The sequence below is a fragment of the Lithobates pipiens genome, unplaced genomic scaffold (assembly GCF_037356315.1).
Source record: "Lithobates pipiens isolate NorthernLeopardFrog02 unplaced genomic scaffold, aLitPip1_a1.2 Scaffold_19, whole genome shotgun sequence".
Classification (NCBI taxonomy): domain Eukaryota; kingdom Metazoa; phylum Chordata; class Amphibia; order Anura; family Ranidae; genus Lithobates; species Lithobates pipiens.
The window spans coordinates 597,530,554-597,557,068 of NW_027507764.1; the positions used below are offsets into that span (position 1 = coordinate 597,530,554).

The 26,515-nt window shown below is 47.8% G+C and overlaps 1 protein-coding gene across 4 annotated transcripts in view; it reads right to left on the bottom strand.

The window, feature by feature from the left end:
• The window catches only part of SLC4A2 (solute carrier family 4 member 2), a 120,907-nt gene that overhangs the window by 19,955 nt on the left and 74,437 nt on the right, over positions 1–26,515 (bottom strand). For all 4 annotated transcript variants that reach the window (XM_077493683.1, XM_077493684.1, XM_077493685.1 and 1 more), the window contains 11 exons: positions 24,039–24,172; positions 23,745–23,925; positions 22,868–23,003; positions 22,510–22,687; positions 22,315–22,423; positions 9,055–9,239; positions 6,871–7,084; positions 6,190–6,405; positions 5,883–6,031; positions 5,162–5,356; positions 4,737–4,958 (listed from right to left, as the gene is read on the bottom strand). In XM_077493683.1, the coding sequence (XP_077349809.1) occupies positions 4,737–4,958; positions 5,162–5,356; positions 5,883–6,031; positions 6,190–6,405; positions 6,871–7,084; positions 9,055–9,239; positions 22,315–22,423; positions 22,510–22,687; positions 22,868–23,003; positions 23,745–23,925; positions 24,039–24,172 (1,919 nt within the window). The remainder of the gene's footprint in view (positions 1–4,736; positions 4,959–5,161; positions 5,357–5,882; positions 6,032–6,189; positions 6,406–6,870; positions 7,085–9,054; positions 9,240–22,314; positions 22,424–22,509; positions 22,688–22,867; positions 23,004–23,744; positions 23,926–24,038; positions 24,173–26,515) is intronic.

The window sequence follows — 26,515 nt, forward strand, 5'->3', positions numbered from 1 at the left end:
ATAGGAAGAGGTGGGGTCATACAGAGAAGAGTTGGAGAGTAGAGGGATGGATAGGAAGAGGTGGGGTCATACAGAGAAGAGTTGGGGAGTAGAGGGATGGATAGGAAGAGGTGGGGTCATATAGAGAAGAGTTGGGGAGTAGAGGGATGGATAGGAAGAGGTGGGGTCATACAGAGAAGAGTTGGAGAGTAAAGGGATGGATAGGAAGAGGTGGGGTCATACAGAGAAGAGTTGGGGAGTAGAAGGGATGGATAGGAAGAGGTGGGGTCATACAGAGAAGAGTTGGAGAGTAGAGGGATGGATAGGAAGAGGTGGGGTCATACAGAGAAGAGTTGGAGAGTAGAGGGATGTATAGGAAGAGGTGGGGTCATACAGAGAAGAGTTGGAGAGTAGAGGGATGGATAGGAAGAGGTGGGGTCATACAGAGAAGAGTTGGAGAGTAGAGGGATGGATAGGAAGAGGTGGGGTCATACAGAGAAGAGTTGGGGAGTAGAGGGATGGATAGGAAGAGGTGGGGTCATACAGAGAAGAGTTGGGGAGTAGAGGGATGGATAGGAAGAGGTGGGGTCATACAGAGAAGAGTTGGAGAGTAGAGGGATAAATAGGAAGAGGTGGGGTCATACAGAGAAGAGTTGGGGAGTAGAAGGGATGGATAGGAAGAGGTGGGGTCGTACAGAGAAGAGTTGGAGAGAAGAGAGATGGATAGGAAGAGGTGGGGTCATACAGAGAAGAGTTGGAGAGTAGAGGGATGGATAGGAAGAGGTGGGGTCGTACAGAGAAGAGTTGGAGAGAAGAGAGATGGATAGGAAGAGGTGGGGTCATACAGAGAAGAGTTGGAGAGTAGAGGGATGGATAGGAAGAGGTGGGGTCATACAGAGAAGAGTTGGGGAGTAGAGGGATGGATAGGAAGAGGTGGGGTCATACAGAGAAGAGTTGGAGAGTAGAGGGATAGATAGGAAGAGGTGGGGTCATACAGAGAAGAGTTGGGGAGTAGAGCGATGGATAGGAAGAGGTGGGGTCATACAGAGAAGAGTTGGAGAGTAGAGGGATGGATATGAAGAGGTGGGGTCATATAGAGAAGAGTTGGAGAGTAGAGGGATGGATATGAAGAGGTGGGGTCATACAGAGAAGAGTTGGAGAGTAGAGGGATGGATATGAAGAGGTGGGGTCATACAGAGAAGAGTTGGGGAGTAGAGGGATGGATAGGAAGAGGTGGGGTCATACAGAGAAGAGTTGGAGAGAAGAGAGATGGATAGGAAGAGGTGGGGTCATACAGAGAAGAGTTGTGGAGTAGAGGGATAGATAGGAAGAGGTGGAGTCATACAGAGAAGAGTTGGAGAGTAGAGGGATAGATAGGAAGAGGTGGGGTCATACAGAGAAGAGTTGGAGAGTAGAGGGATGGATAGGAAGAGGTGGAGTCATACAGAGAAGAGTTGGAGAGTAGAGGGATAGATAGGAAGAGGTGGAGTCATACAGAGAAGAGTTGGAGAGTAGAGGGATAGATAGGAAGAGGTGGGGTCATACAGAGAAGAGTTGGAGAGTAGAGGGATGGATAGGAAGAGGTGGGGTCATACAGGGAAGAGTTGTGGAGTAGAGGGATGGATAGGAAGAGGTGGAGTCATACAGAGAAGAGTTGGAGAGTAGAGGGATAGATAGGAAGAGGTGGGGTCATACAGAGAAGAGTTGGGGAGTAGAAAGATGGATAGGAAGAGGTGGGGTCATACAGGGAAGAGTTGTGGAGTAGAGGGATGGATAGGAAGAGGTGGAGTCATACAGAGAAGAGTTGGAGAGTAGAGGGATAGATAGGAAGAGGTGGGGTCATACAGAGAAGAGTTGGGGAGTAGAAAGATGGATAGAAAGAGGTGGGGTCATATAGAGAAGAGATGGGGAGTAGAAGGATGGATAGGAAGAGGTGGGGTCATACAGAGAAGAGTTGGGGAGTAGAGGGATAGACAGGAAGAGGTGGGGTCATACAGAGAAGAGTTGTGGAGTAGAGGGATAGATAGGAAGAGGTGGAGTCATACAGAGAAGAGTTGGAGAGTAGAGGGATAGATAGGAAGAGGTGGGGTCATACAGAGAAGAGTTGGAGAGTAGAGGGATGGATAGGAAGAGGTGGGGTCATATAGAGAAGAGTTGGGGAGTAGAGGGATAGATAGGAAGAGGTGGGGTCATATAGAGAAGAGTAGAGGGATGGATAGGAAGAGGTGGCGTCATATAGAGAAGAGTTGGAGAGTAGAGGGATGTATAGGAAGAGGTGGGGTCATACAGAGAAGAGTTGGAGAGTAGAGGGATGGATAGGAAGAGGTGGGGTCATATAAAGAAGAGTTGGAGAGTAGAGGGATGGATAGGAAGAGGTGGGGTCATACAGAGAAGAGTTGGGGAGTAGAAGGATGGATAGGAAGAGGTGGGGTCATACAGAAAAGAGTTGGAGAGTAGAGGGATGGATAGGAAGAGGTGGGGTCATATAGAGAAGAGTTGGAGAGTAGAGGGATGGATAGGAAGAGGTGGGGTCATACAGAAAAGAGTTGGAGAGTAGAGGGATGGATAGGAAGAGGTGGCGTCATATAGAGAAGAGTTGGAGAGTAGAGGGATGTATAGGAAGAGGTGGGGTCATACAGAAAAGAGTTGGAGAGTAGAGGGATGGATAGGAAGAGGTGGGGTCATATAAAGAAGAGTTGGAGAGTAGAGGGATGGATAGGAAGAGGTGGGGTCGTATAGAGAAGAGTTGGAGAGTAGAGGGATGGATAGGAAGAGGTGGGGTCATATAAAGAAGAGTTGGAGAGTAGAGGGATAGATAGGAAGAGGTGGGGTCGTATAGAGAAGAGTTGGAGAGTAGAGGGATGGATAGGAAGAGGTGGGGTCATACAGAGAAGAGTTGGAGAGTAGAGGGATAGATAGGAAGAGGTGGGGTCGTATAGAGAAGAGTTGGAGAGTAGAGGGATAGATAGGAAGAGGTATAATCATACAGAAAAGAGTAAGAGTAGAATGATGAACGAGGAGCGGTAAATAATGGTGAAGTAATTCAATTATGGAAATAATGAAATGGTCATAAAACGACTATTAGATATTATAAGCATGAGGCTGAGAAATAATTTGAAGGAAAAAGATGTGGACTATGGAGATCTGTGGGGACAGAGGAAGCCACTGTGCTCTGGAAAAGGACTCTGGGAGAAGGGAGTTGCTTAATTTACCAAGAAGAAGGTTTGGAGAACGGGAATAGAAGAATAAGAACAGATCAATATTTTTTATGCGCTGACTTGTTTTTTTTGGCGATATTTTATGGCATGTTTGATAGACCTACAGTATAATGAACTTGTTAATGAAGGGTTAGGGTTGGGCACTAGGTTATGGGTCAGGTTTAATGTTTAGGTTTAGAGGTGTTGAGGTTTGTAGGTGTTGAAGTTCGTAGGTGTTAAGGTTTACAATTGTAGGTGTGAGGCTCATAGGTGTTGTGGTTTAGGATTGTAGGTGTTGTGGTTTAGGATTGTTGGTGTTGAGGTTTAGGATTGTAGGTGTTGTGGTTTAGGATTGTAGGTGTTGAGGTTTAGGTTTGTAGGTGTTGAGGTTTGTAGGTATTGAAGTTTAGGTTTGTAGGTGTTGAGGTTTGTAGGTGTTGAGGTTTAGGATTGTAGGTGTTGAGGTTTAGGTTTGTAGGTGTTGAGGTTTGTAGGTATTGAAGTTTAGGTTTGTAGGTATTGAGCTTTAGGATTGTAGGTGTTGAGGTTTAGGATTGTAGGTGTTGAGGTTTAGGATTGTAGGTGTTGAGGTTTAGGATTGTAGGTGTTGAGGTTTGTAGATGTTGAGGTTTAGGATTGTAGGTGTTGTGGTTTAGGATTGTAGGTGTTGAGGTTTGTAGATGTTGAGGTTTAGGATTGTAGGTGTTGAGGTTTGTAGATGTTGAGGTTTAGGATTGTAGGTGTTGTGGTTTAGGATTGTAGATGTTGAGGTTTAGGATTGTAGGTGTTGAGGTTTAGGATTGTAGGTGTTGAGGTTTAGGATTGTAGGTGTTGAGGTTTAGGATTGTAGGTGTTGAGGTTTGTAGATGTTGAGGTTTAGGATTGTAGGTGTTGTGGTTTAGGATTGTAGGTGTTGAGGTTTGTAGATGTTGAGGTTTAGGATTGTAGGTGTTGAGGTTTGTAGATGTTGAGGTTTAGGATTGTAGGTGTTGTGGTTTAGGATTGTAGATGTTGAGGTTTAGGATTGTAGGTGTTGAGGTTTGTAGGTGTTGAGGTTTAGGCTTGTAGGTGTTGGGGTTTGTAGGTGTTGAGCTTTAGGATTGTAGGTGTTGAGGTTTAGGGTTGTAGGTGTTGAGGTTTAGGATTGTAGGTGTTGAGGTTTGTAGGTGTTGAGGTTTAGGATTGTAGGTGTTGAGGTTTGTAGGTGTTGAGGTTTGTAGGTGTTGAGGTTTAGGATTGTAGGTGTTGAGGTTTAGGTTTGTAGGTGTTGAGGTTTAGGATTGTAGGTATTGAAATCTAGGTTTGTAGTTGTTGAGGTTTAGGATTGTAGGTGTTGAGGTTTAGGATTGTAGGTGTTGAGAGTATTGAGGTTTAGGTTTGTAGTTGTTGAGGTTTAGGTTGGGTAAGTCGGATTGAGATTTCTGAGAATGATTTCGGCAATATAAGCGTTAGAGCCACTAGCAAGGTTAGGGTGAGCGTGACACTTTGCAGACACTGGTGAGTATTAATACTGCACTGTTCCTTAATATGAAGTAGCACAGCCATTCAGTAGCCACTCACCCTTCCAGGGAAAAAGTTACTATTCTTCAGTTTACGCAAAAAGAAAGCTATAAAAAAAGTGCCGGCCATGAGTACTAGAGAGAGAAGCGCCGTGTTCGGCTGTCCCAGGACGCGGGTGGGCACGGCAGTGCTGTTGTGTAGTGAGATGCTGGTCACATTCACATCCTCAGGCTCTGTCAGGTTTTTGGTATTGCAGTTCGTAAGAGGATGCTCCTGAAAAACCTGAAACAGAAAAGACAAGAATCTGCATGTAAAAAACAATAGAAAGTTACAGTTCTGTGGCGGGTGAAAGATGAAATACAAGTACATCCATGTCAAGCCACAGGTGAGGAGCTGATAGTGGGAGAGATGGACGGTGGGGCTTCTAGTTTGGAATCATCTGTTATAGCTTTAGGAAAAAGAAGAAGAGCGATTGAAAGTCTTACCTTGAACAGCTTGTAGAAGGTCTCATAGATGAAGATGAGGGAAATAAGGATGGAGAAAATTTCCTGCGTAAAACGTGAGACAAAGCGGACCAGGAAGCTTCCTTCGAAGGCCACAGTGGCCACCACGATGACAATTAGCCAAACACCAATCCACACACGGCCAACCAAGTATTCCAGACCATTTGCAGAGCAGAACTGTTCATGAAAGAGGATTGTTCATTAAGATTTCCACCAAATGGCAATATCTACATAACAAGTCTCCATCTCTTTCTTCCTTTTTCATTTTCAGTTACATTGTAAAGAAGATCCAAATTCCACACAATATCAACCACCAAATTCCAGAATCACCCTACTGCACACTAACAGGTTCCCCTTATCAATTATCCTCATCACTCGGCTTCTATGTTTTTTCTGGACTCCAAACCACACAGGTCCTAGTGCAGTGATGGGGAACCTTGGCACCCCAGATGTTTTGGAACTACATTTCCCATGGTGCTCATGCACTCTGCAGTGCAGATGAGCATCATGGGAAATGTAGTTCCAAAACATCTGGGGTGCCAAGGTTCGCCATCACTGTCCTAGTGTCTACTATGCATTGGCCAAGGTGTTGATTTTCTTCCTTCGCCTATTCTTCCCCAATTCCTCTTCCCCAAGGTTTCCCTGGTATGCTCTCCTTACCTAATCAGCATTTTTTTGGATTAACCTTTTATGCAAACCTCACCGTGTAAAAAGCTTCTTCAAACACCAATAAGGGTCCCGAAAATCCAACGACAAGTAGCGGCTGGGCCCCCAGGAGGCAGAATATTACTCCCTGTATGCAGGTTCCAATGATAAGTTCTGATACCCCAATCAAACCTTTTGTCTTCTCACCTGAGGAGGAAACATGGGCATGGGAAAGGGTAGGGTCCAGCAAATGATGGATATGTGACATGGGGGTGATGGAGAGACACAAAATGTTAGAGGTAGAGGAGTATGAAAAGACATTTAGGTGAACAGATTGAGATCATTGCATAGAACAAATTACTCACCCAGAAGTCCCCCAAAAGTAATTGCAGGGGACAGTGCCGCAAAATAAATGAAGATGACAGCCGCCATGCATTGTGGACTGAGCGCATCACGGAAATCACTTAGATATTTGGGATAACGTCTTTGGATATCTCTTATGAGGCCCCCAAATGGTCTGCCAGTCCTCCGTAGGGGATCATCTTCCCCTTCGTCTGACACAGCAGCTTTTGTGAGGAGATCTGAAGACAGAAGGGAAACAAGGAGCTGAGTACATGCTGGAAGGTACATTTCCTCCCATATGGTATAAAAGAGACTTTATCATGATGTCCACATCCCTGGTATGAAGCTTAGGCTTGGCCCACAAAACAAGTTTAAATCTAAGTCATGTCAGCCTTCCTTCACAATGACTAGTGCTGGGAAATATGGATCTCCTTGGATCATAGCACTCCATTTCACAATGGGATCCCTAGTATATGATGCCCACAGCTGAGAGACCCCCTCCCCAATTACAGCTTTACTTTAGACAGCATATCCTGAGGCTTGCCCCTGAAAAGTCTTAGTGGGAAAGTTGCCCAGTGTGACTAACTCATCCCAACCAGTAATTTTCAATCTTCCTCTCGTCCTTTCACCGCTTCAACCCCCTGATTTATAAAGGCCAACCTGCGTCCCCGTGAATGGTGTAGGAGTGGGTCAGGCTGACTCACCTTTATCTTTGGTAGTGCTGACTTCTTCTGCCACCTTCTTCTCTTGGCCATGCCGTCTTCGGAGCATCTCTCTCTGGAAGAGGGCCACTGATCGCAGAAGCTCCTCGCCCATCACCTCAGAGGGTGGCAGCACCACGCTGCAGTCCAAAAACTCGTTTATGGCAGTCAGAAGATCCTGGCGATCATCAGCGAGGTAGGCGGCCTCGTGGAATGACTGGGGGGGATATACATGGGGAGGGTCACGAAGGAGCACAGCAAGGAGAGGATAGACTTGGAAAATTAGGACAACTCAGAGGCCTAAAAGGAAGAGTAGTAAGGATGGGCACAGGAAAAAGAGAGTCGCGGAGACGGAGCAAAGGCGGGTGCACAGTTAAAAGAAATACTGAAGTGAATAACGGCTATTGAAATGCATGAAAAGGCAGTATAAATAGAGTATATACAGGATATATTACAATGCCGCAATGAGAAAACTGATTTCCTTTCATTGTGTGATCTCAGGTACGCATGGATCCTAAGATGGAGCTTTATGTATAGTAGAAACATGTAAATGCAGGAGAAGGTTGCCCTCATGCAACTTTGGCCATATGGCACTTCATAAAGTAGGACCTAAATGTAAAGAGAAACAAGGCTGGGACTTCTAATCCCCATCCGTATTTACATGTTTCTCACAATGAAATCAAATATTTAATTCTAGCCTCTTGTGCGGCTTCATCTCCACAGGAAAAGAGAATAATGGAAGCCTTCTTTGGAAGGAACCAAGGACCTAATGCTAGGAAGAGTGTTTGGTAATGGAAGCTTTCTTTGGAAGGAACTGGAGACCTTCTACTGCTAGGACAAGCATCTAGTCATGGAAACCTTCCTTGGAAGGAACCAGGACCTTCTACTGCTAAAAAGACTGTCTGGTAATGGAAGTCTTATTTGGAAGGAACTGGGGACCTTCTACTGCTAGGACAAGTGTGATAATGGAAGCCTTCTTTCCTTCAAAGGAACCGGGGACCTTCTACTGGTAGGAAGACTGTCTGGTAAAGGAAGCCTTCTTTGCAAGGAACTGCTAGGAAGAGTGTCCAGTAATGGAAGCCTTCTTTGGAAGGTACCGGAGACTTTCTACTGCTAGGAAGAGTGTCTGGTAATGGAAGTCTTCTTTGTAAGGAACTAAGGACCTTCCACTGCTAGGAAGAGTGTCTGGTAATGAAAGTTCTCTTTAGAAGGAACTGGGGACCTTCTACTGATAGGAAAAGTGCCTGGTAATAGAAACCTTCTTTGGAAGAAATTGGGGACCTTCTACTGCTAGGACAAGTGTCTGATAATGAAAGCCTTCTTTCCTTGGAAGGAATCGGGAACCCTCTACTGCTAGGAAGACTGTCTGGTAATGCAAGCCTTCTTTGGAAGGAACCAGAGACCTTCTATGGCTAGGACAAGAGCTAGTCATGGAAACCTTCCTAGTAGTAGAAGGTCCCTGGTTCCTTCCAAGGAAGGTTTCCATGACTAGCTCTTGTCCTAGCCATAGAAGGTCTCTGGTTCCTTCCAAAGAAGGCTTGCATTACCAGACAGTCTTCCTGTCTGGTAATGGAAGCCTTCTTTGGAAGGAACCGGAGACCTTCTACTGCTAGGAAGAGTGTCTGGTAATGGAAGCCTTTTTTGGAAGGAACTGGAGACCTTCTACTGCTAGGAAGAATGTCTGGTAATGGAAGCCTTTTTTGGAAGGAACTGGAGACCTTCTACTGCTAGGAAGAATGTCTGGTAATGCAAGCCTTCTTTGGAAGGAACCAGAGACCTTCTATGGCTAGGACAAGAGCTAGTCATGGAAACCTTCCTAGTAGTAGAAGGTCCCTGGTTCCTTCCAAGGAAGGTTTCCATGACTAGCTCTTGTCCTAGCCATAGAAGGTCTCTGGTTCCTTCCAAAGAAGGCTTGCATTACCAGACAGTCTTCCTGTCTGGTAATGGAAGCCTTCTTTGGAAGGAACCGGAGACCTTCTACTGCTAGGAAGAATGTCTGGTAATGGAAGCCTTTTTTGGAAGGAACTGAAGACCTTCTACTGCTAGGAAGAATGTCTGGTAATGGAAGCCTTCTTTCCTTGGAAGGAACCGAGAACCTTCTACTGATAGGAAGACTATCTGGTAATGGAAGCCTTTTTTGGAAGGAACCGGGGACCTTCTACAGCTGGGAAGAGTGCCTGAACTCACCTTATCTGACATGAGGGTGGAGATGGACCTTCCAATTTCATGATAGTCCATATTGACTGTGCTGGGTCCCAGAAGAACAAAAAGAAAGCGCACTGGGATAGAAACTTCCAACACAGAGTCCAGCTCCACCGCCTCCTGGAGCCGCACGAATGCCATGGTAGGCTGATCAAGGAACTCCACACAGCCTGGTGGGACACAGCAAAGAAAATGCCACTCATTAGTGGGTCAGCTTAGTCAACTTTACAGAATCCATGTACTGTACCATGTATTTAAAGCTGTATTTAGGGAGCTGATATTTGATTCTGATATACTGTATAACCTGAAACCTCCACAGCGGTGACTTATTAGATGGAAATCAGAACAAAATCCAGCATTCCATTTACTCTTTCTGAACTTAATCCAACATCTACTGGAAATGAGTATGTATCATTTACATACAGAACTTCAACAATATGACCCAACAGTTGCTAAGAAAACACTGCATCAAACTCAAATGTGCACATTCATGAGAAAATAAGCAAGCATAAAGTCCATAAGTGAATAAATCCCAACACCAAAATGGAATACTCTGAGATAAAATTTCTAGATCTCCCACCACGAAGATGACCACTCACCAGAGATGTTTGACCCCTTTTTACAGGATGTCTCCAATTTACAATCTAACCTCAATGCTCTGTCTAATTGGGTGACTATGTGGCAGATGAGGTTTAATGTTGATAAATGTAAAGTTCTGCACTTGGGTGCTAAGAATATGCATCATACATACTAGGGAGAGTACATTTGAGGGGGGCTCCATAGTGGTGAAGGATCTGGGGGGATCCATAGTGGAGAAGGATCTGGGGGATCCGTAGTGGAGAAGGATCTGGGGGAGTCCATGGTGGAGAAAGATCTGGGGGATCCATAGTGGAGAAGGATCTGGGGGGATCCGTAGTGGAGAAGGATCTGGGGGAATCCATGGTGAAGTATTTGGGGGGATCCATAGTGGAGAAGGATCTGGGGGGGATCTGTAGTGGAGAAGGATCTGAGGGAATCCATGGTGGAGAAGGATCTGGGGGGATCCATAGTGGAGAAGGATCTGGGGGAGTCCATGGTGGAGAAGGATCTGGGGGATCCATAGTGGAGAAGGATCTGGGGGGATTCATAGTGGAGAAGGATCTGGGGGGATCCGTAGTGGAGAAGGATCTGGGGGGATCCATGGTGAAGTATTTGGGGGATCCATAGTGGAGAAGGATCTGGGGGGATCCATAGTGGAGAAGGATCTGGGGGACCCATAGTGGAGAAGGATCTGGGGGATGCATAGTGGAGAAGGATCTGGGGGGATCCATAGTGGAGAAGGATCTGGGGGATGCATAGTGGAGAAGGATCTGGGGAAATCCATAGTGGAGAAGGATCTGAGGGGATCCATAGTGGAGAAGGATCTGGGGGGATCCGTAGTGGAGAAGGATCTGGGGGAGTCCATGGTGGAGAAGGATCTGGGGGATCCATAGTGGAGAAGGATCTGGGGGGATTCATAGTGGAGAAGGATCTGGGGGGATCCGTAGTGGAGAAGGATCTGGGGGGATCCATGGTGAAGTATTTGGGGGGATCCATAGTGGAGAAGGATCTGGGGGGGATCTGTAGTGGAGAAGGATCTGAGGGAATCCATGGTGGAGAAGGATCTGGGGGGATCCATAGTGGAGAAGGATCTGGGGGAGTCCACGGTGGAGAAGGATCTGGGGGATCCATAGTGGAGAAGGATCTGGGGGGATTCATAGTGGAGAAGGATCTGGGGGGATCCGTAGTGGAGAAGGATCTGGGGGGATCCATGGTGAAGTATTTGGGGGGATCCATAGTGGAGAAGGATCTGGGGGGATCCATAGTGGAGAAGGATCTGGGGGACCCATAGTGGAATAGGATCTGGGGGATGCATAGTGGAGAAGGATCTGGGGGATCCACCATAGTGGAGAAGGATCTGGGGGATGCATAGTGGAGAAGGATCTGGGGAAATCCATAGTGGAGAAGGATCTGAGGGGATCCATAGTGGAGGAGGATCTGGGAGGATCCATAGCGGAGAAGGATCTGGGAGGATCCATAGTGGAGAAGGATCTGGGGGGATCCATAGTGGAGAAGGATCTGGGGGGATCCATAGTGGAGAAGGATCTGGGGGGATCCATGGTAGAGAAGGATCTGGGGGGATCCATAGTGGAGAAGGATCTGAGGGAGTCCAAGGTGTGGAAGGATCGGGGGGATCCACAGTGGAGAAGGATCTGGGGGGATCCATAGTGGAGAAGGATCTGGGGGATCCATGGTGGAGAAGGATCTGGGGGATCCATAGTGGAGAAGGATCTGGGGGGATCCATAGTGGAGAAGGATCTGAGGGGATCCATAGTGGAGAAGGATCTGAGGGGATCCATAGTGGAGAAGGATCTGAGGGAGTCCAAGGTGGAGAATGATCTGGGGGATCCATAGTGGAGAAGGATCTGGGGGATCCATAGTGGAGAAGGATCTGGGGGGATCCATAGTGGAGAAGGATCTGGGGGTTTTGGTAGATCATAAGCTCAATAATAACATGTAATGCCAAGCTGCGGTTTCCAAAGCGAGCAAAGTCCTTTCCTGTATAAGAGAGGTATGGACTCCAGAGAGAGAGATATCATCTGTACAAATCATTAGTAAGGTCGCGTACACACGGGCGGACTGTTCGCCCAACCTTGTCCGCTGAACAGTGTTTGGGCGGACAGTCCGCTCGTGTGTGGGCTTTCAGCGGACAGTTTCAGCGGACAGTTGGACGGACAAAGTCTTTCGGAAATTCCGAAAAACTGTCCGCTGAAACTGTGTTTGAGCGAACAGTCCGCCCGTGTGTAGGCTACTTTCGAAATGAGCAAACTGTTCCCGCTCGGAAAGTCCGCCCATTTCGAGCGCGTGTACAGGTAGGCGGGGCCCGCGAAGGAGACGTCGCGGGCTCCGCCGCCTGGAATGGGCTTAAAGGGGAACCCCAACGCCGAAAAAAATCGGCGTGGGGGTTCCCCCAAAGTCCACACCAGACCCTTGTCCGAGCACGCTACCCGGCCGGCCAGGAAAGGGGGGCGAGCGAGCGCGCCCCCCCTCCTGAGCCGTACCAGGCCGCGTGCCCTCAACATGGGGGGTGCCTTGGGGAAGGGGGGGCCACGCGGCCCCCCCACCCCAAAGCACCTTGTCCCCATGTTGATGAGGACAAGGGCCTCTTCCCGACAACCCTGGCCGTTGGTTGTCGGGGTCTGCGGGCGGGGGGCTTATCGGAATCCGGGAGCCCCCTTTAAGAAGGGGGCCCCCGGATACCGGCCCCCCACCCTATGTGAATGAGTATGGGGTACAATGTACCCCTACCCATTCACCTGTGAAATAAAGTACAAAAAAAAACACAACACAGGGAAAAAATATTTTATTGCACAGCTCCGGGGGTCTTCCGTCTTCGGGGGTCTTCTCGCCGGACTCCTCCGCTATCTGTGTGTAGCTCTTTTACTAGCGGAGGAGTCCGGCTTTCTTCCTCCCCGCCGCCGGCCTCTTCTCCCGACTTCGGGGGTCTTGTCCCCCTCTTCGGTTCTTCTGCCGGGCCACCGCGCCTTCTTGTAGCTCTTTTGCAGGCGGTGGCCCGGTCTTCTGTCGCCGCTGTCGCTGTCGCCGTCGCCGCCTTCCGTTCTTGTTCTTCTTCTTGTTCTTCTTGTTCTTCTCCAGGAGATGTTGACACGTCGCTCTCTCCGGCCGGAATGCCAGAGCCGCGCTGTGCGGTCACTTATATAGTGACAATGGGGCGGTGTCACATGGTATATGTCACATGGGTTGGTCACATGGGTTGATGTCACATGGGGACTATGACATCGTAAGGGGGCGGGGTCACCATGTGACCAACCCATGTGACATATACCATGTGACACCGCCCCATTGTCACTATATAAGTGACCGCACAGCGCGGCTCTGGCATTCCGGCCGGAGAGAGCGACGTGTCAACATCTCCTGGAGAAGAACAAGAAGAACAAGAAGAAGAACAAGAACGGAAGGCGGCGACGGCGACAGCGACAGCGGCGACAGAAGACCGGGCCACCGCCTGTAAAAGAGCTACAAGAAGGCGCGGTGGCCCGGCAGAAGAACCGAAGGCGGCGACAGAAGAACGGAAGGCAGCGGCGACAGAAGACCGGGCCACCGCCTGCAAAAGAGCTACAAGAAGGCGCGGTGGCCCGGCAGAAGAACTGAAGAGGGGGACAAGACCCCGAAGTCGGGAGAAGAGGCCGGCGGCGGGGAGGAAGAAAGCCAGACTCCTCCGCTAGTAAAAGAGCTACACACAGATAGCGGAGGAGTCCGGCGAGAAGAACCCCGAAGACGGAAGACCCCCGGAGCTGTGCAATAAAATATTTTTTCCCTGTGTTGTGTTTTTTTTTGTACTTTATTTCACAGGTGAATGGGTAGGGGTACATTGTACCCCATACTCATTCACATAGGGTGGGGGGCCGGTATCCGGGGGCCCCCTTCTTAAAGGGGGCTCCCGGATTCCGATAAGCCCCCCGCCCGCAGACCCCGACAACCAACGGCCAGGGTTGTCGGGAAGAGGCCCTTGTCCTCATCAACATGGGGACAAGGTGCTTTGGGGTGGGGGGGCCGCGCGGCCCCCCCTTCCCCAAGGCACCCCCCATGTTGAGGGCACGCGGCCTGGTACGGCTCAGGAGGGGGGGCGCGCTCGCTCGCCCCCCTTTCCTGGCCGGCCGGGTAGCGTGCTCGGACAAGGGTCTGGTGTGGACTTTGGGGGAACCCCCACGCCGATTTTTTTCGGCGTTGGGGTTCCCCTTTAAGCCCATTCCAGGCGGCGGAGCCCGCGACGTCTCCTTCGCGGGCCCCGCCTACCTGTACACGCGCTCGAAATGGGCGGATTTGCCTCCGCCTTACGTGGGCGAGTCCGTTCATTTCAAAAGTTGAGCGGACTGTTTGGCAAACAGTTCGCTGAAACAGTCCGCTCGTGTGTGGGCAAGTCCGCTCATGCAAATTTTGAGCGGACTGTTTGCCGAAACTGTTTGACGAACAAGGTTGGGCAAACAGTCCGCGCGTGTGTACGCGGCCTAAGACCTCATCTGGAATATGCCGTTCAGTTTTGGGCTCCAGTTCTCAGTAAGGATATCGGGGAACTGGAGAAAGTGCAGAGAAGGGCAACCAAACTGATAAGAGGGATGGAGGAGATCAGCTATGAGGAGAGATTAGAGGAACTGAATTTATTCTCTTGATAAGAGGAGATTAAGGGGGGATATGATCACCATGTATAATATATAAGGGGGGATATGATCACCATGTATAATATATAAGGGGGGATATGATCACCATGTATAATATATAAGGGGGGATATGATCACCATGTATAATATATAAGGGGGGATATGATCACCATGTATAATATATAAGGGGTCCATATAGGGAACTTGGTGTCGAGTTTTTCACTTTACAGTCATCACAGAGGACAAGGAGGACTCTTTACGTCTAGAGGAAAAGAGATTTCATCCCCAAATACGGAAAGGTTTCTTCACAGTAAGAGCTGTGAAAATGTGGAATAGACTCCCTGCAGAGGTGGATCTGGCCGGCTCAGTAGATTGCTTTAAGAAAGGCCGGGATTATTTCCTAAATGCACATGTAGCGCCCTGGTCCTGATGGGCAGACGCTATTATTTTTTCAAATTTACTTGTCTGAAGCTATAGTCGGCTCATATTGAATTTTCTTCAAAAGTTCTGGTTTCTGTACGAGTCTAGCTGGGTTGCACTGGTTCCCACTTGACTGTAGGTGTCGCTGTCACCTCTGGTAGGTGTGGAAATGCAGCAAGCTGGATGTATTGAATACTATCTCTTGCTCGGAAATAGTTCAGTGGGAGTGGTTTCCTTGCTGTGCATTCTGGGAGAGGGTATTTAAGGTACCGACACCATTTTTGGTGGTTCGTTTTTCGGGGTCTGCTATTCCGACCTCATGGCCCTCCTGGCCTGGGGTTTGTGGCGCATGGTCCTGCGCCTCGGGGGCCTGCTGGCCCAAGGCTCTGCAACTGAGAGAGTAGGCCCACAGCAGTTTTGAGGCCTAGTGATCCAGGGGATGGGATTGTACGTTATTTTTGAATTAATATTTTTTTATTTTTTTTAAGGTTGAACTGGATGGGCTTGTGTCTTTTTTCCGACCTGACTAACTATCTATGTAACTATGTAACACCAGATTGGTTGCACTAATGGCATAAATCCACTCCAATGCCCACTCAGGAAGAAGCTAGAGTGTAAAAAAAATGACTCCACAGGAGACACCCGTAGTTGCCATCACCCCAAGCGAGAGAGAGCAATCCCAAAGGGTCAATTCCTGAGAATCAGAAGGAATTGTGCGGGTGAGGAAGAGTTTATGGCCCAAACCAATATGCTCATTGACAGGGCCGCTGATAGGCCAATACAACTGGCTCTGTTGTACCGGGCCCCAGACAGCAGGGGGGCCCGGGCAAGCTGAGCAGAAAAATAATTAATATAATAAGCCACAGCCGATCAGAGCCCGTCCGACTCAACTACCAACTACATTTTTTTTTGCAGATAGCTATCTGCAGACTAGGTGGTGGCAGGGGAGGGACTATTTCCTCTATTTCGGGCGCGGAAGAATGCCTTATTCTGCTGCAGACAGTGCCACCCATGCCGCCAATGCCATTTTCTGCTGCAGACAGTGCTGTCATAACGCATGTGCTGCCTGCAGAGACAGTGCCACAATGCTGCCAATGGCATTATGGGTGGAAATATCTGCAGCACAATGTGGCATTGGCGGCATGGGTGGCGCTGTCAGCAAGTAGCACATGTGTTATGCCATAAGTGTCACGGCTGGCACTGTTTGCAGCACATTCCGGCATTGGCGGCATGGGTGGCACTGTCTGTCGGTAGCACATGTATTATGACCCATAACGCATGTGCTGCCTGCAGAGACAGTACCACCCGTGCCGCCAATGCCGTAATGTGCTGCAGACGGTGCCACCCGTGCTGCCAATGCCGTAATGTGCTGCAGACGGTGCCACCCATACTGCCAATGCCGTAATGTGCTGCAGACGGTGCCACCCGTACTGCCAATGCCGTAATGTGCTGCAGACGGTGCCACCCGTACTGCCAATGCCGTATTGTGCTGCAGACGGTGCCACCCGTGCTGCCAATGCTTTGTTTCAAGGTGGGGTCTGGGGAGGGGCCAGGGGCGGGGCTGAAGGAGGGACCAGGGGTGGAGCTAAAGGGGGCCCCGTCAGGTAGGCTGTACGGGGCCCCATGATTTCTATCAGCGGCCCTGCTCATTGATAGATTCATAGAAAAAGAGTACAATAAAAGAAAATTGGAGATAACGAGAGAACAAGTTAGGCAAATTGATCGCCTTACCCCTTTGAGCCTAAAAGCCAGGGGGGGGGGGGGGGACCAATTCAACCTGCCATTTGTTTCAGGTTTTAATCTCCAATATAAAGAGGTGGAAAGGATCATTAAAACCTTCTGGCCAATATTACGAAAAGACCAAACCCTTAGAAAGATCCTTCCCAACAAACCTAAGTTTATTCATAGAAGAGCCCCAGGGTTACGCAATATGTTGGGGCCAAAAATGTCATCCGGCCCCCTAAGAAACCCCCCACTTTTTTGGACCGCACTGGGTTCTATAAATGTAAGAGATGCAAAGCATGCAGAATTACTAGGGACAAAACTAGGAAAGCCACTAGCTTTCCATCAGTGGTCACGTCAGGTCAGGTGGGGACTATCACATTAGGCAGTTCATCACCTGCAAAAAAAAACCTAAAACATATGAGATCTGCGGGCGATCTAAATGACACAATGACGTGTCACTCGTGCCAAATATGTGCAGAAAAACAAGAAACACACAAAATATAAATTATTGAATATTGTGCCATAAAATAAAAAATGAAAATGTCCCTATCATACACACAAACGTACATCAAAATATACGTTAGAAACAAAGGTGTTTGTGAATAAATGATACAGGGTGGAAAGAAAAAAATCAATCCACCAAATGAAGACAAAAGACCAATAAGTTCATGTAGATAGGACACCAAAATGGAACCCCAATGTAGTCTCGGAATGGTAATGCTTCATTCTGATGTATAACAATCAGAACAATCCAGCACTTTAAACGACACCCGGGGTTGTGCCTCCACCGTCTGGGGATAGGGGGGTTCGGGACTCTTACCATGAGTAGTGGATCCACACACCAGCGCCGGTGAATTGTACAAGTGTAGAAGCAAGCAGGGTTTGAATGGATCAGACTCCATGGGGGGAGACCCGTGGTTACCACGCTTGTTAAGCTGTACCAACTGCGCATTTTTATCTGTTTACACGATTATTACCTTCTTATAGTACTTATCTGTCTTGACGTTTTATTTTTATTTAAATAAACTCCATCATTTTTGATCGATGCCATGTGGAGGCCCCTTTTCTATTTTTTATCCTACAACAACCTTTGCCCGCATTATTTCCTGCAGAAGTGTGGCTGATGACTACTTGCAGTCCTGATCTTTACATCTACTGGCCATCAGAGAAGGAGTCAGAGTGTCTCGCCCCTGGAGTCTGATGCATGCAAACCGTGCTTGCATCTACGCTTGTATGATTCACCGCCGCTGGTGTGTAGATCCACTACTCATGGTAAGAGTCCCAACCCCCCCCCATCCCCAGATGGTGGGCAGGGCAGGACTTAGGGTGGCGGGGGCCCCTGGGCTTGAGTCACTTCGGGGCCCTACCTTCTATACAATACTGTATTTATCAATGTATAAGACGTGCAGGCGTATAACACGCACCCCAAGTTTAGGAGGGAATTTTAAGGAAAAAAACTTTTAGGAGGGAAGTTTAAGGAAAAAACTTACATTTAAATGCCCATCAATGCAGCCTTATCAGTGTCCATCTGCAGCCTTGCCCATCCATCTGCAGCCTTGTCCAGTGTCATTGCAGCCTTGTCAGTGCAGTCTTAAAGTTTAAAAATGGTGCCGCCGAGATACAGAGTCCTGTGTATCTTAACGGCTCTCGGGTCATCTCGGTGGCTCTCGGGTCCTCTTGGCGGCTCTTGGGTCCTCTCGATGGCTCTTGGGTCCCCTCGGTAGCTCTCGGGTCTTCTTGCAGCTCTCAGGTCCTCTCGATGGCTCTTGGGTCCTCTCGGTGGCTCTTGGGTCCTCTCGATGGCTCTTGGGTCCCCTTGGTGGCTCTCGGGTCCTCTTGCGGCTCTCGGGTCCCCTCGGTGGCTCTAGGGTCCTCTTGCGGCTCTCGGGTCCTCTTGATGGCTCTTGGGTCCCCTCGTGGCTCTTGGGTCCTCTTGCGGCTCTCGGGTCCTCTTGATGGCTCTCGGGTCCTCTCGGCGGCTCTCGAGTCCTCTCGGCGGCTCTCGAGTCCTCTCAATGGCTCTCGGGTCCTCTCAATGGCTCTCGGGTCCTCTTGGTGTCTCCCGGGTCCTCTTGATGGCTCTCGGGTCCTCTCACAGTCCCGAGCGGAGCTAAGAGTAGCCAAGTGTACTGCCTCGGCTCACAGTCACGCCCAGTCCCTGTGTTATGTCCATTATAGGGTGGGACTGGGCGTGACTGTGAGCGGAGCCGAGCCAAGTACACTCCGCTATGTATCTCAGCAGGGCCCGTGGGACTCCCTATTGGGCGGGGCCCATGGGCTTGAGCCCAGTCAAGCCCAATGATAAGTCCGGCCCTGGTGGAAGCACAACCCCGGGTGTCTTTTAAACTGCTGGATTGTTCTGATTGTTATACATCGGAATGAAGCATTACCATTCCGAGACTACATCGAGGTTCCATCTTGGTGTCCTATCTACATGAACTTATTGGTCTTTTTTCTTCATTTGGTGGATTGATTTTTTTCTTTCCACCCTGTATCATTTATTCACAAACATCTTTATATACATTTTGATGTACGTTTGTGTGTATTATGGTCACATTTTCATATGGGCATTTCCCTGCACAATTTTATCTTATGTATCAATATCCAATCGTTTATACTTTGTGTGCGTTTCATGTTTTGGTGCACATATCGGGCTCTAGTCGCACATCACTGCGTTTCTAGATTGTTGACTTCTCATTTACACACTGACCTGTATTTTTGTACATTCGCTCGTTGATGGTTTAATCCCCTGCCTGGTATTATTTCCAGGTCGCCACGACAAATATTTTATAGCGCTGCACATTTTATCCACGTACTTCTCTACAATTAGTCTTATTGTTGTGTTGGCAGCTCCTTCTTTAGGACGGCGCAGTCACTTTCCTTTTATATATAGTTCATCACCTGCGACACGAGATATGTCACTTACCTGCCCGCGTGTCCATGCAAGTTCCAATACGTTGGCAGGACCACTAGAGCCATAGCCAAAAGAGTGGGAGGACATATAGACAGGGCCGTCTTTAAGGCAGGGCAAAAGGGGCAGCTGCCCTGGGCCCTGTCATTGTTGTGGGGCCCAAAGCAGCTGCCCCATACTTGCCAACTATCCCAGTTTACATTCCCTTGTCCCTTGAGGTTTTAGTCCTGTGCTGTGTCCCGATATCTCAGTGTGAAGTGCTGCTACTAATGCTGCCCAGCTCTGCCCTATTGTTGTGTACAGAGGACTCACCTGCAGACCCTGTGTTTACATGTAAATACTGGCATTCATATGTAAATAGCTGAGGCCAACTGCATTGATATGTAAATAAAGGCAGCATTAATAGGTATATCATGCCCCCCTGCAGTGAGGAGAAGATGTGCTGTAACCAGTGAGCAGTATTACTGTACAGTAATCTCTAGCAGCCAATCAACAAGCAGAAATGTGCTTTAACCTCTAGCAACTAATCAGTGAGCCTTAAGGAGTGCTGTAACCTCTAGCAACCAGTCAGTAAGCAGTGATGATATGCTGTAACCTCTGGCAACCAATCGCAATCGCTGCCTGATCTGATACAGTAAACTGATTTTAAGTCTAGCTGCTATTTATTTTATGTCTCAGAGAAGGTGGTGAGTGAAATTGCATGGGGGGGAGGGGGGCCCTAAGAAATTTTTTGCCCAGGGTCCAATCAATATTAAAGACGGCCCTGCACAAAAGTGTCCCAACTGGAAACGCAGTGGATTTATACACTGCAATCCCTCCAGCCTTTGGGATTAAACATCGATATTAATGAAAAAAATGTTTTAATTGATTATTGATTATAATAATATATCTGTTTTTAACAAGACTGGGTTTTTTAGATTAGAGCCCTGGTTTCTCAGGATTTCTACCTTAAAAGCAATATTTTTTTTTAGTTTACTGCACTTTCATAAGTTTTTTATTGTTATTATATAAACAGTTTTTGAGTATTATATTAATTATTTAAAAAAATCTTTTGTTAGTATAGGCTTGGTTGTATTGGCAATTTCGGCCATATGGATTTTTTTTATCACTAGATGGTGCTGTCCTAATTGTTTCCGTCATATAGAAGATTAGAGGCGTGGTTGTATTGGTTATTTTGGTCATTTGGATGTTCGCCACTAGATGGCGCTCTCCTAATTATTTTCCTCTAGTCGCAATACACCCATCTGACCTCACTCGGCTCTAAATTGCATCCAAGCACCCAAATAGTTAATTTATCACTGTTTAGGTGATGGTTGACTACAAATACATTCTAAGTTGGGCCGTCTTTAATATAGATTGGACCTTGGGTAAACATTTTCTTGGGCCCCCCCCCCCCCCATGCAATTTCCCTCTCCACCTGCTCTGAGACATACAATAAATAGCAGCTAGACTTAAAATCAGTTTTCTGTATCAGATCAGGCAGCTATTGTGATTGGTTGCCAGCAGTTACAGAATATCATTACTGCTTACTAACTAGTTGCTAGAGGTTACAGCACACATTACGGCTCACTGATTAGTTGCTAGAGGTTACAGCACATCACCTCCTCACAGCAGGGGAGCATGATATACATAGGAATGCCGCCTTTATTTACATATCAATGCAGACGGCCGCAGCTATTTCCTTAGTATTGTCGCCGCTATTTACATATGAATTCCAGTTATTTACATGTAAACACAGGGTCTGCAGGTGAGTCATCTGTACACAACAATAGGGCAGAGCTGAGCAGCATTAGTACCAGCACTTCACACTGAGATATTGGGACACAGCACAGGAATAAAACTTTAAGAGACAAGGGAATTTAAACCTGGATAGTTGGCAAGTATGAGGCAGCTGTTTTGGGCCCCCCAACAATGACAGGGCCCAGGGCAGCTGCCCCTTTTGCCCTGCCTTAAAGACGGCCCTGATTCTATGTATTAGTTTATTCATTGATCCCTTTGGAAGGTTGGCTATTTATGTGCAGTGTGGGCAGCGCGTGCGCATCGACGCTCACTAGAGGCAGATTCTGTATTACAATTTTGTCTTCCCCCACCAATAGCAGCCTTTCTATTCACATAAAAGCAAGCAGGAAGTGGCCTGACATCACTTCCTGAAGAGCCATTCATGGCGAAACATGTCGGAGAAGAGGATGTGTCTCTTCCGGGTCCATATTTGATACCCCACACCAAGGCTTTGCACCTTCGGAGTGAGACGTGGAACGCACGCCACCCCCAGGGATCAGCTGACTCGCTGTTTACACCTAGTGCCAGGCCAGGCGCTATCACATCTGAGTATAACGGATATTATTGCTGCTGTTTTAATTCCATTAAACATTCCTACACTATGAGACTTTCATCCGTGTCTCCTGTGGGGTCTTTCCTTACACTCTAGCTCCTTCCTGGGTGGCCATTGGAGTGGATTTGTGCCATTAGTGGAACCAATCTGGTTTCTTGACCGTCCTGTAAAAAAGGGGTCAAACATCTCTGGTGAGTGGCCATCTTCATGCCGAGCACTCGTGGTGGAAGATCCAGAAGTTTTATCTCTGAGGATTCCGTTTTGGTGTCGGGATTTATTCCCTTATGGACTTTATGCTTATCTTCTCACTAATGTGCACATTTGGGCCGGATGCAGTGTTTTTCTTTGTGCCTTATTCTTTATTTTATCATTTCGCCCCTTTCCGGGGATTCCTTCACTTTAAAGTGGGCGGCTGTTTGTTTATAGGTTCTCATCTCCACAAGGCGCCATTTTTTTTTTTGGTACACATTTTTTGCATGACCCAACAGCCAACAGCTCTGACCATCCATATTCTCTGATCAGATGTTCCTGTTGTGGCAAATAACCCAACTTCTCAGTGCCGGCCTGGTCTACGGGTAACCCCGGCCTGATGAAGGGGACCATTGATACCTTCATATCTTTCCACCACATCCATACCAGAAGTTTCCAAAGACACTCACCAACAAGCACCACACTGGCCTCGGCATTCTCGGGAATCTTTTCCAAGAGTTTTAGCTCATGTTTGGACTTGGAGCGTTGGATTGTGGGTAGCGATGGAAGGGATTCTCTCTGAGGAGACACATTGCTCAGGTTACAATGACAGCCAGGCATTGCCCACCCCTCCCCCATTGCCGATCCCCTTGTACACGTCTCACCTCCCGTTCTATATCAATTTTTGTCTCCTGATCCGACGGATCTCCACCCATTAAAGGGTCTGTTAGGTTGGGTTCACTGTTCTGAGAGATGTGATTGGTGCTGTGATGTCCAAGCAGAGAACCCAAACTGGCAGTCGAAATATTCCGAGAAAATGAGTCCTTCTCGTCGCTTGGGTGACTGAAATACATGAAATGCCCATCAGTAAGAAAATCACCCACAGCCAGTCCTTGCTTGTATAGGTGTACCCTACCCATACAGAGCCGCTCTTAATGTGTACATACATCTGACCTCTTGTTACATGTATACAGCTTTCTATAGATATACTGTATGTAATATAATGCATGTATGTCCATCTACCTGTGTTTTAGGAGTAAAGCTCTCAGTACGTTTGCTCGATCCTCCGCTCTTATCTGGTCACTAATGATCATCTGCTCCACCACTTGATGAGCAATTCCAGGGAGAGTTCTCTGATCCAGGTCTAGAAGAACAGCACCTGGCAGGAAACATCAAACACCGCGTCCAATATCAACTGTCTGCACAGGATTGCATCCTTCTCTTCCCATTCCTCCATATCTCTTTCACCCAAACACTCCCTACAGCTCCCACCATGACTCTGACCACCCCCCCCCCATCCTACATCTCCCACCATGACTCTGACCACCCGCCTCCTACACTCTCTACACCTTTCAACATAACCCATAACCCCAACCTCCTTCTCCCATCCTACACCTCTCACCATGACTCTGACCCCCCACCTCTTACACTTATCAACACAACTCCATCCTTCTCCTCCTACACTTTCCATCATACACCAGCACCCTCTTCCTTCACTCCCTTCTTCTCCCACCATAATTCCAATCCCCTCCGCTTATATCTCCTTCCATAAATCCAACCCCCTCGCCCAACACTCCCTACACCTACTTTCATAAATCTAATCTCCTCCTCCTACATTCCCTACACCTCCCACTATAACTCTGACCCCCTCCACCTAAAAACTTCTCCCTTAACTCCAACACCCTCCTCCTATACTCCATACACCTTCCACCATAAGACCAACACCCACCTCCATTACTCCCTACTTCTACCGCCATACCTTTAACACCCCCTTTCTAAGGTTTCAGATTATCTATACACCCTCACACAAAAATCCCATAATATTTAGACTTTTAGAGGTTCCTCCGTAGCCCGGTCATCCAACTCACAGGATCCCTACATCTTAAGAAGATCTAGTTACCATGTGACAGCGTTCGTCTTAGTTCCAGCAGACTGCGGAAACTGAGAGAAGCCACGTGTGGTTTTCCCCATTGGTCTGTCTCTGCTTCAACGTCCTCCTCAAACTTTATCCAGCGAGCCGTCTCCTTCCATTGTAATTCCTGGTGCTTGTCTAAAACCAGCTCGTTCAGCTCCACAAACACCTGGTGGGTTTTATTAACCATTGAGGGTCATCCATCATATCATTAAACAATATGTTGTGTGTTTCATGAGACAGATACAATCTATGTGGCCCCGGTACACAAGCTGTACTCACCTCGTGGGGTTGGAGGGTGACACTTTTCCTGTGGGGTTGTCTCTCTTTGTGGTCTTTGTTGATATGAATCACTTGCCCTTTGCTCTTACGTACAAGATGTCTACGCACAGCAGGTAGGTCTTCAAATCTGTGACCTAAGAAATGGAGAGCAGTTAGGGCCTACCTGAGAAAAAGTCCCACTTCACTGTAGCAGAACGAGATCTTCTCATCTTTCTGCTCCTGAGGTCTCTAGACAGAGGAAGAAGAGCTACACTGGTTGGATCACAACCTTCTGAAGAATGGTATGTTCGGAGCTTGGAAAAACAATGGAGGGGGTTTTATGGTCAATGGGTACACTGCATGAAACAATCAGAGGGGAGCATGAGATCCAGAAAGACATTTGATGGGATAGGAGGGATCATGGCTGAGTAGCCGGAATCTGGAGGGACATTGGATGGCGTATTATTGCCTTGGTAAGACATCAAATACCTACAGCAATGGATGTTGAAGGACGACCTGCTTTGTGGAGAATGAACTCTATATATATTGAAAATTTCAGAATGAACAAGCCTTTGAAGGAGCAATGATCCCCCTCTCAGGTCTGAAGAAGTATCACATGAGGTACATTGTGTGGGGTGTTAGAGATCTATAGAGAGAGAGGAGTACACAGACATCGGATGGGGTACTGTAGAGTCGTATATTGAGTATTGAGTGATTACAGATGGAGTGTTAAAGATCTGAAGAGGTATTAGAAGTATAGAGAGACGGTAAATTAAAGTATAAAGGTTAAAGATTGGGAGTGATATATGCAGCCTGGAGAGGCAGTGGATGGGGGTATTAGTAGTCCAGAGAGGCGGTTGATGGGGTATTAGTAGTCCATAGAGGCAGAGGATGGGGCATTAGTAGTCCATAGAGACAGTGGACAGGGTATTAGTAGTTCATAGAGGCAGTGAATGGGGTATTAGTAGTCCATAGAGGCAGTGGATGGGATATTAGTAGTCCAGAGAGGCAGTGGATGGGGTATTGGTAGTCCAGAGTGGCAGTAGATGGGGTATTAGTAGTCCAGAGAGGCAGTGGATGGGGTATTAGTAGTCCAGAGAGGCAGTAGGTGGGGTAATAGTAGTCCAGAGAGGCAGTGGATGGGGTATTAGTAGTCCAGAGAGGCAGTGGATGGGGTATTAGTAGTCCAGAGAGGCATTGGATGGGGTATTGGTAGTCCAGAGTGGCAGTGGATGGGGTATTAGTAGTCCAGAGAGGCAGTGGATGGGGTATTAGTAGTCCAGAGAGGCAGTGGATGGGGTATTGGTAGTCCAGAGAGGCAGTGGATGGGGTATTAGTAGTCCAGAGAGTCAGTGGATGGGGTATTAGTAGTCCAGAGAGGCAGTGGATGGGGTATTGGTAGTCCAGAGTGGCAGTGGATGGGGTATTAGTAGTCCAGAGAGAGGCGGTTGATGGGGTATTAGCAGCCCATACAATCAGTGAATGATGTATTCGCAATTTAGAGAGGTAGATGATGGGGTATTTGTAATTCAGAGAGGTAGTGAATGGGGTATTAGGAGTCCAGAGTGTCTGTTGATGGGTATAAGTAGTCCAGATTGGCAGTGGATGGAGTATTAGTAGTTCACAGAGGCAGTGGATGGGGTATTAGCAGTCGAGAGATGCAGTGGACATGGTATTCATAGTCCAGAGTCAGTATATGGGGCATTAGCAGTCCAGGGAGGTAGGGGATTGGGGTATTCGTACTCCAGAAAGTCAGTGGATCAGGTATTACTAGTCCAGAGAATCAGTGGATGGGGCACTAGTAGTCCAGAAAGGTTGTGGCTAGCCATTTAGAGCCATATGAGTAGTCCAGAGAAGCAATAATTGGGGTATTAATAATCCAGAGAAGCAATGGGTGGGTTTATTAGTAGTTGAGAAAGGTAGTAGATGGGGTATTAGTGGTCCAGAGAAGCAATGGATGGGGAACAAGTAGTCCAGAGAAGCAATGGTGGATGGGGTATTGGCGATACAGAGGCAGTGGATGGGGTATTGGCGATACAGAGGCAGTGGATGGGGTATTGGCGATACAGAGGCAGTGGATGGGGTATTAGTAGTCCAGAGAAGCAATGGATGGGGTACGAGTAGTTCAGAAGGGTAGTGGATGGGGTATTAGTAGTCCAGAGAGGGAGTGGATGAGTTGTTAGTAGTCCAGAGAAGCAATGGATGGGGTATTAGTAGTCCAGAAGGGTAGTGGATGGGGTATACACAGTCTGAGGGCACTAACAAGGTCAGGGTTAGTCCATAGTAGAGAGTTTTAAGCACGAGGAGATAAAACCCACACACATTGGAAGTCTTCTGCTGGTCTTGGGGTTCTGGTCACCATTTGCGGTTCCAGTGTTTGTACATTTGGATGGAACATGGAATGGGGGCAGATTAATGGGGTTTGGATCCCATTCTGTGATTTCTATCCAGTCCAATAGTCTTTGTGGAAGAACCCTCTTGAGAACCGTATCTTCCAG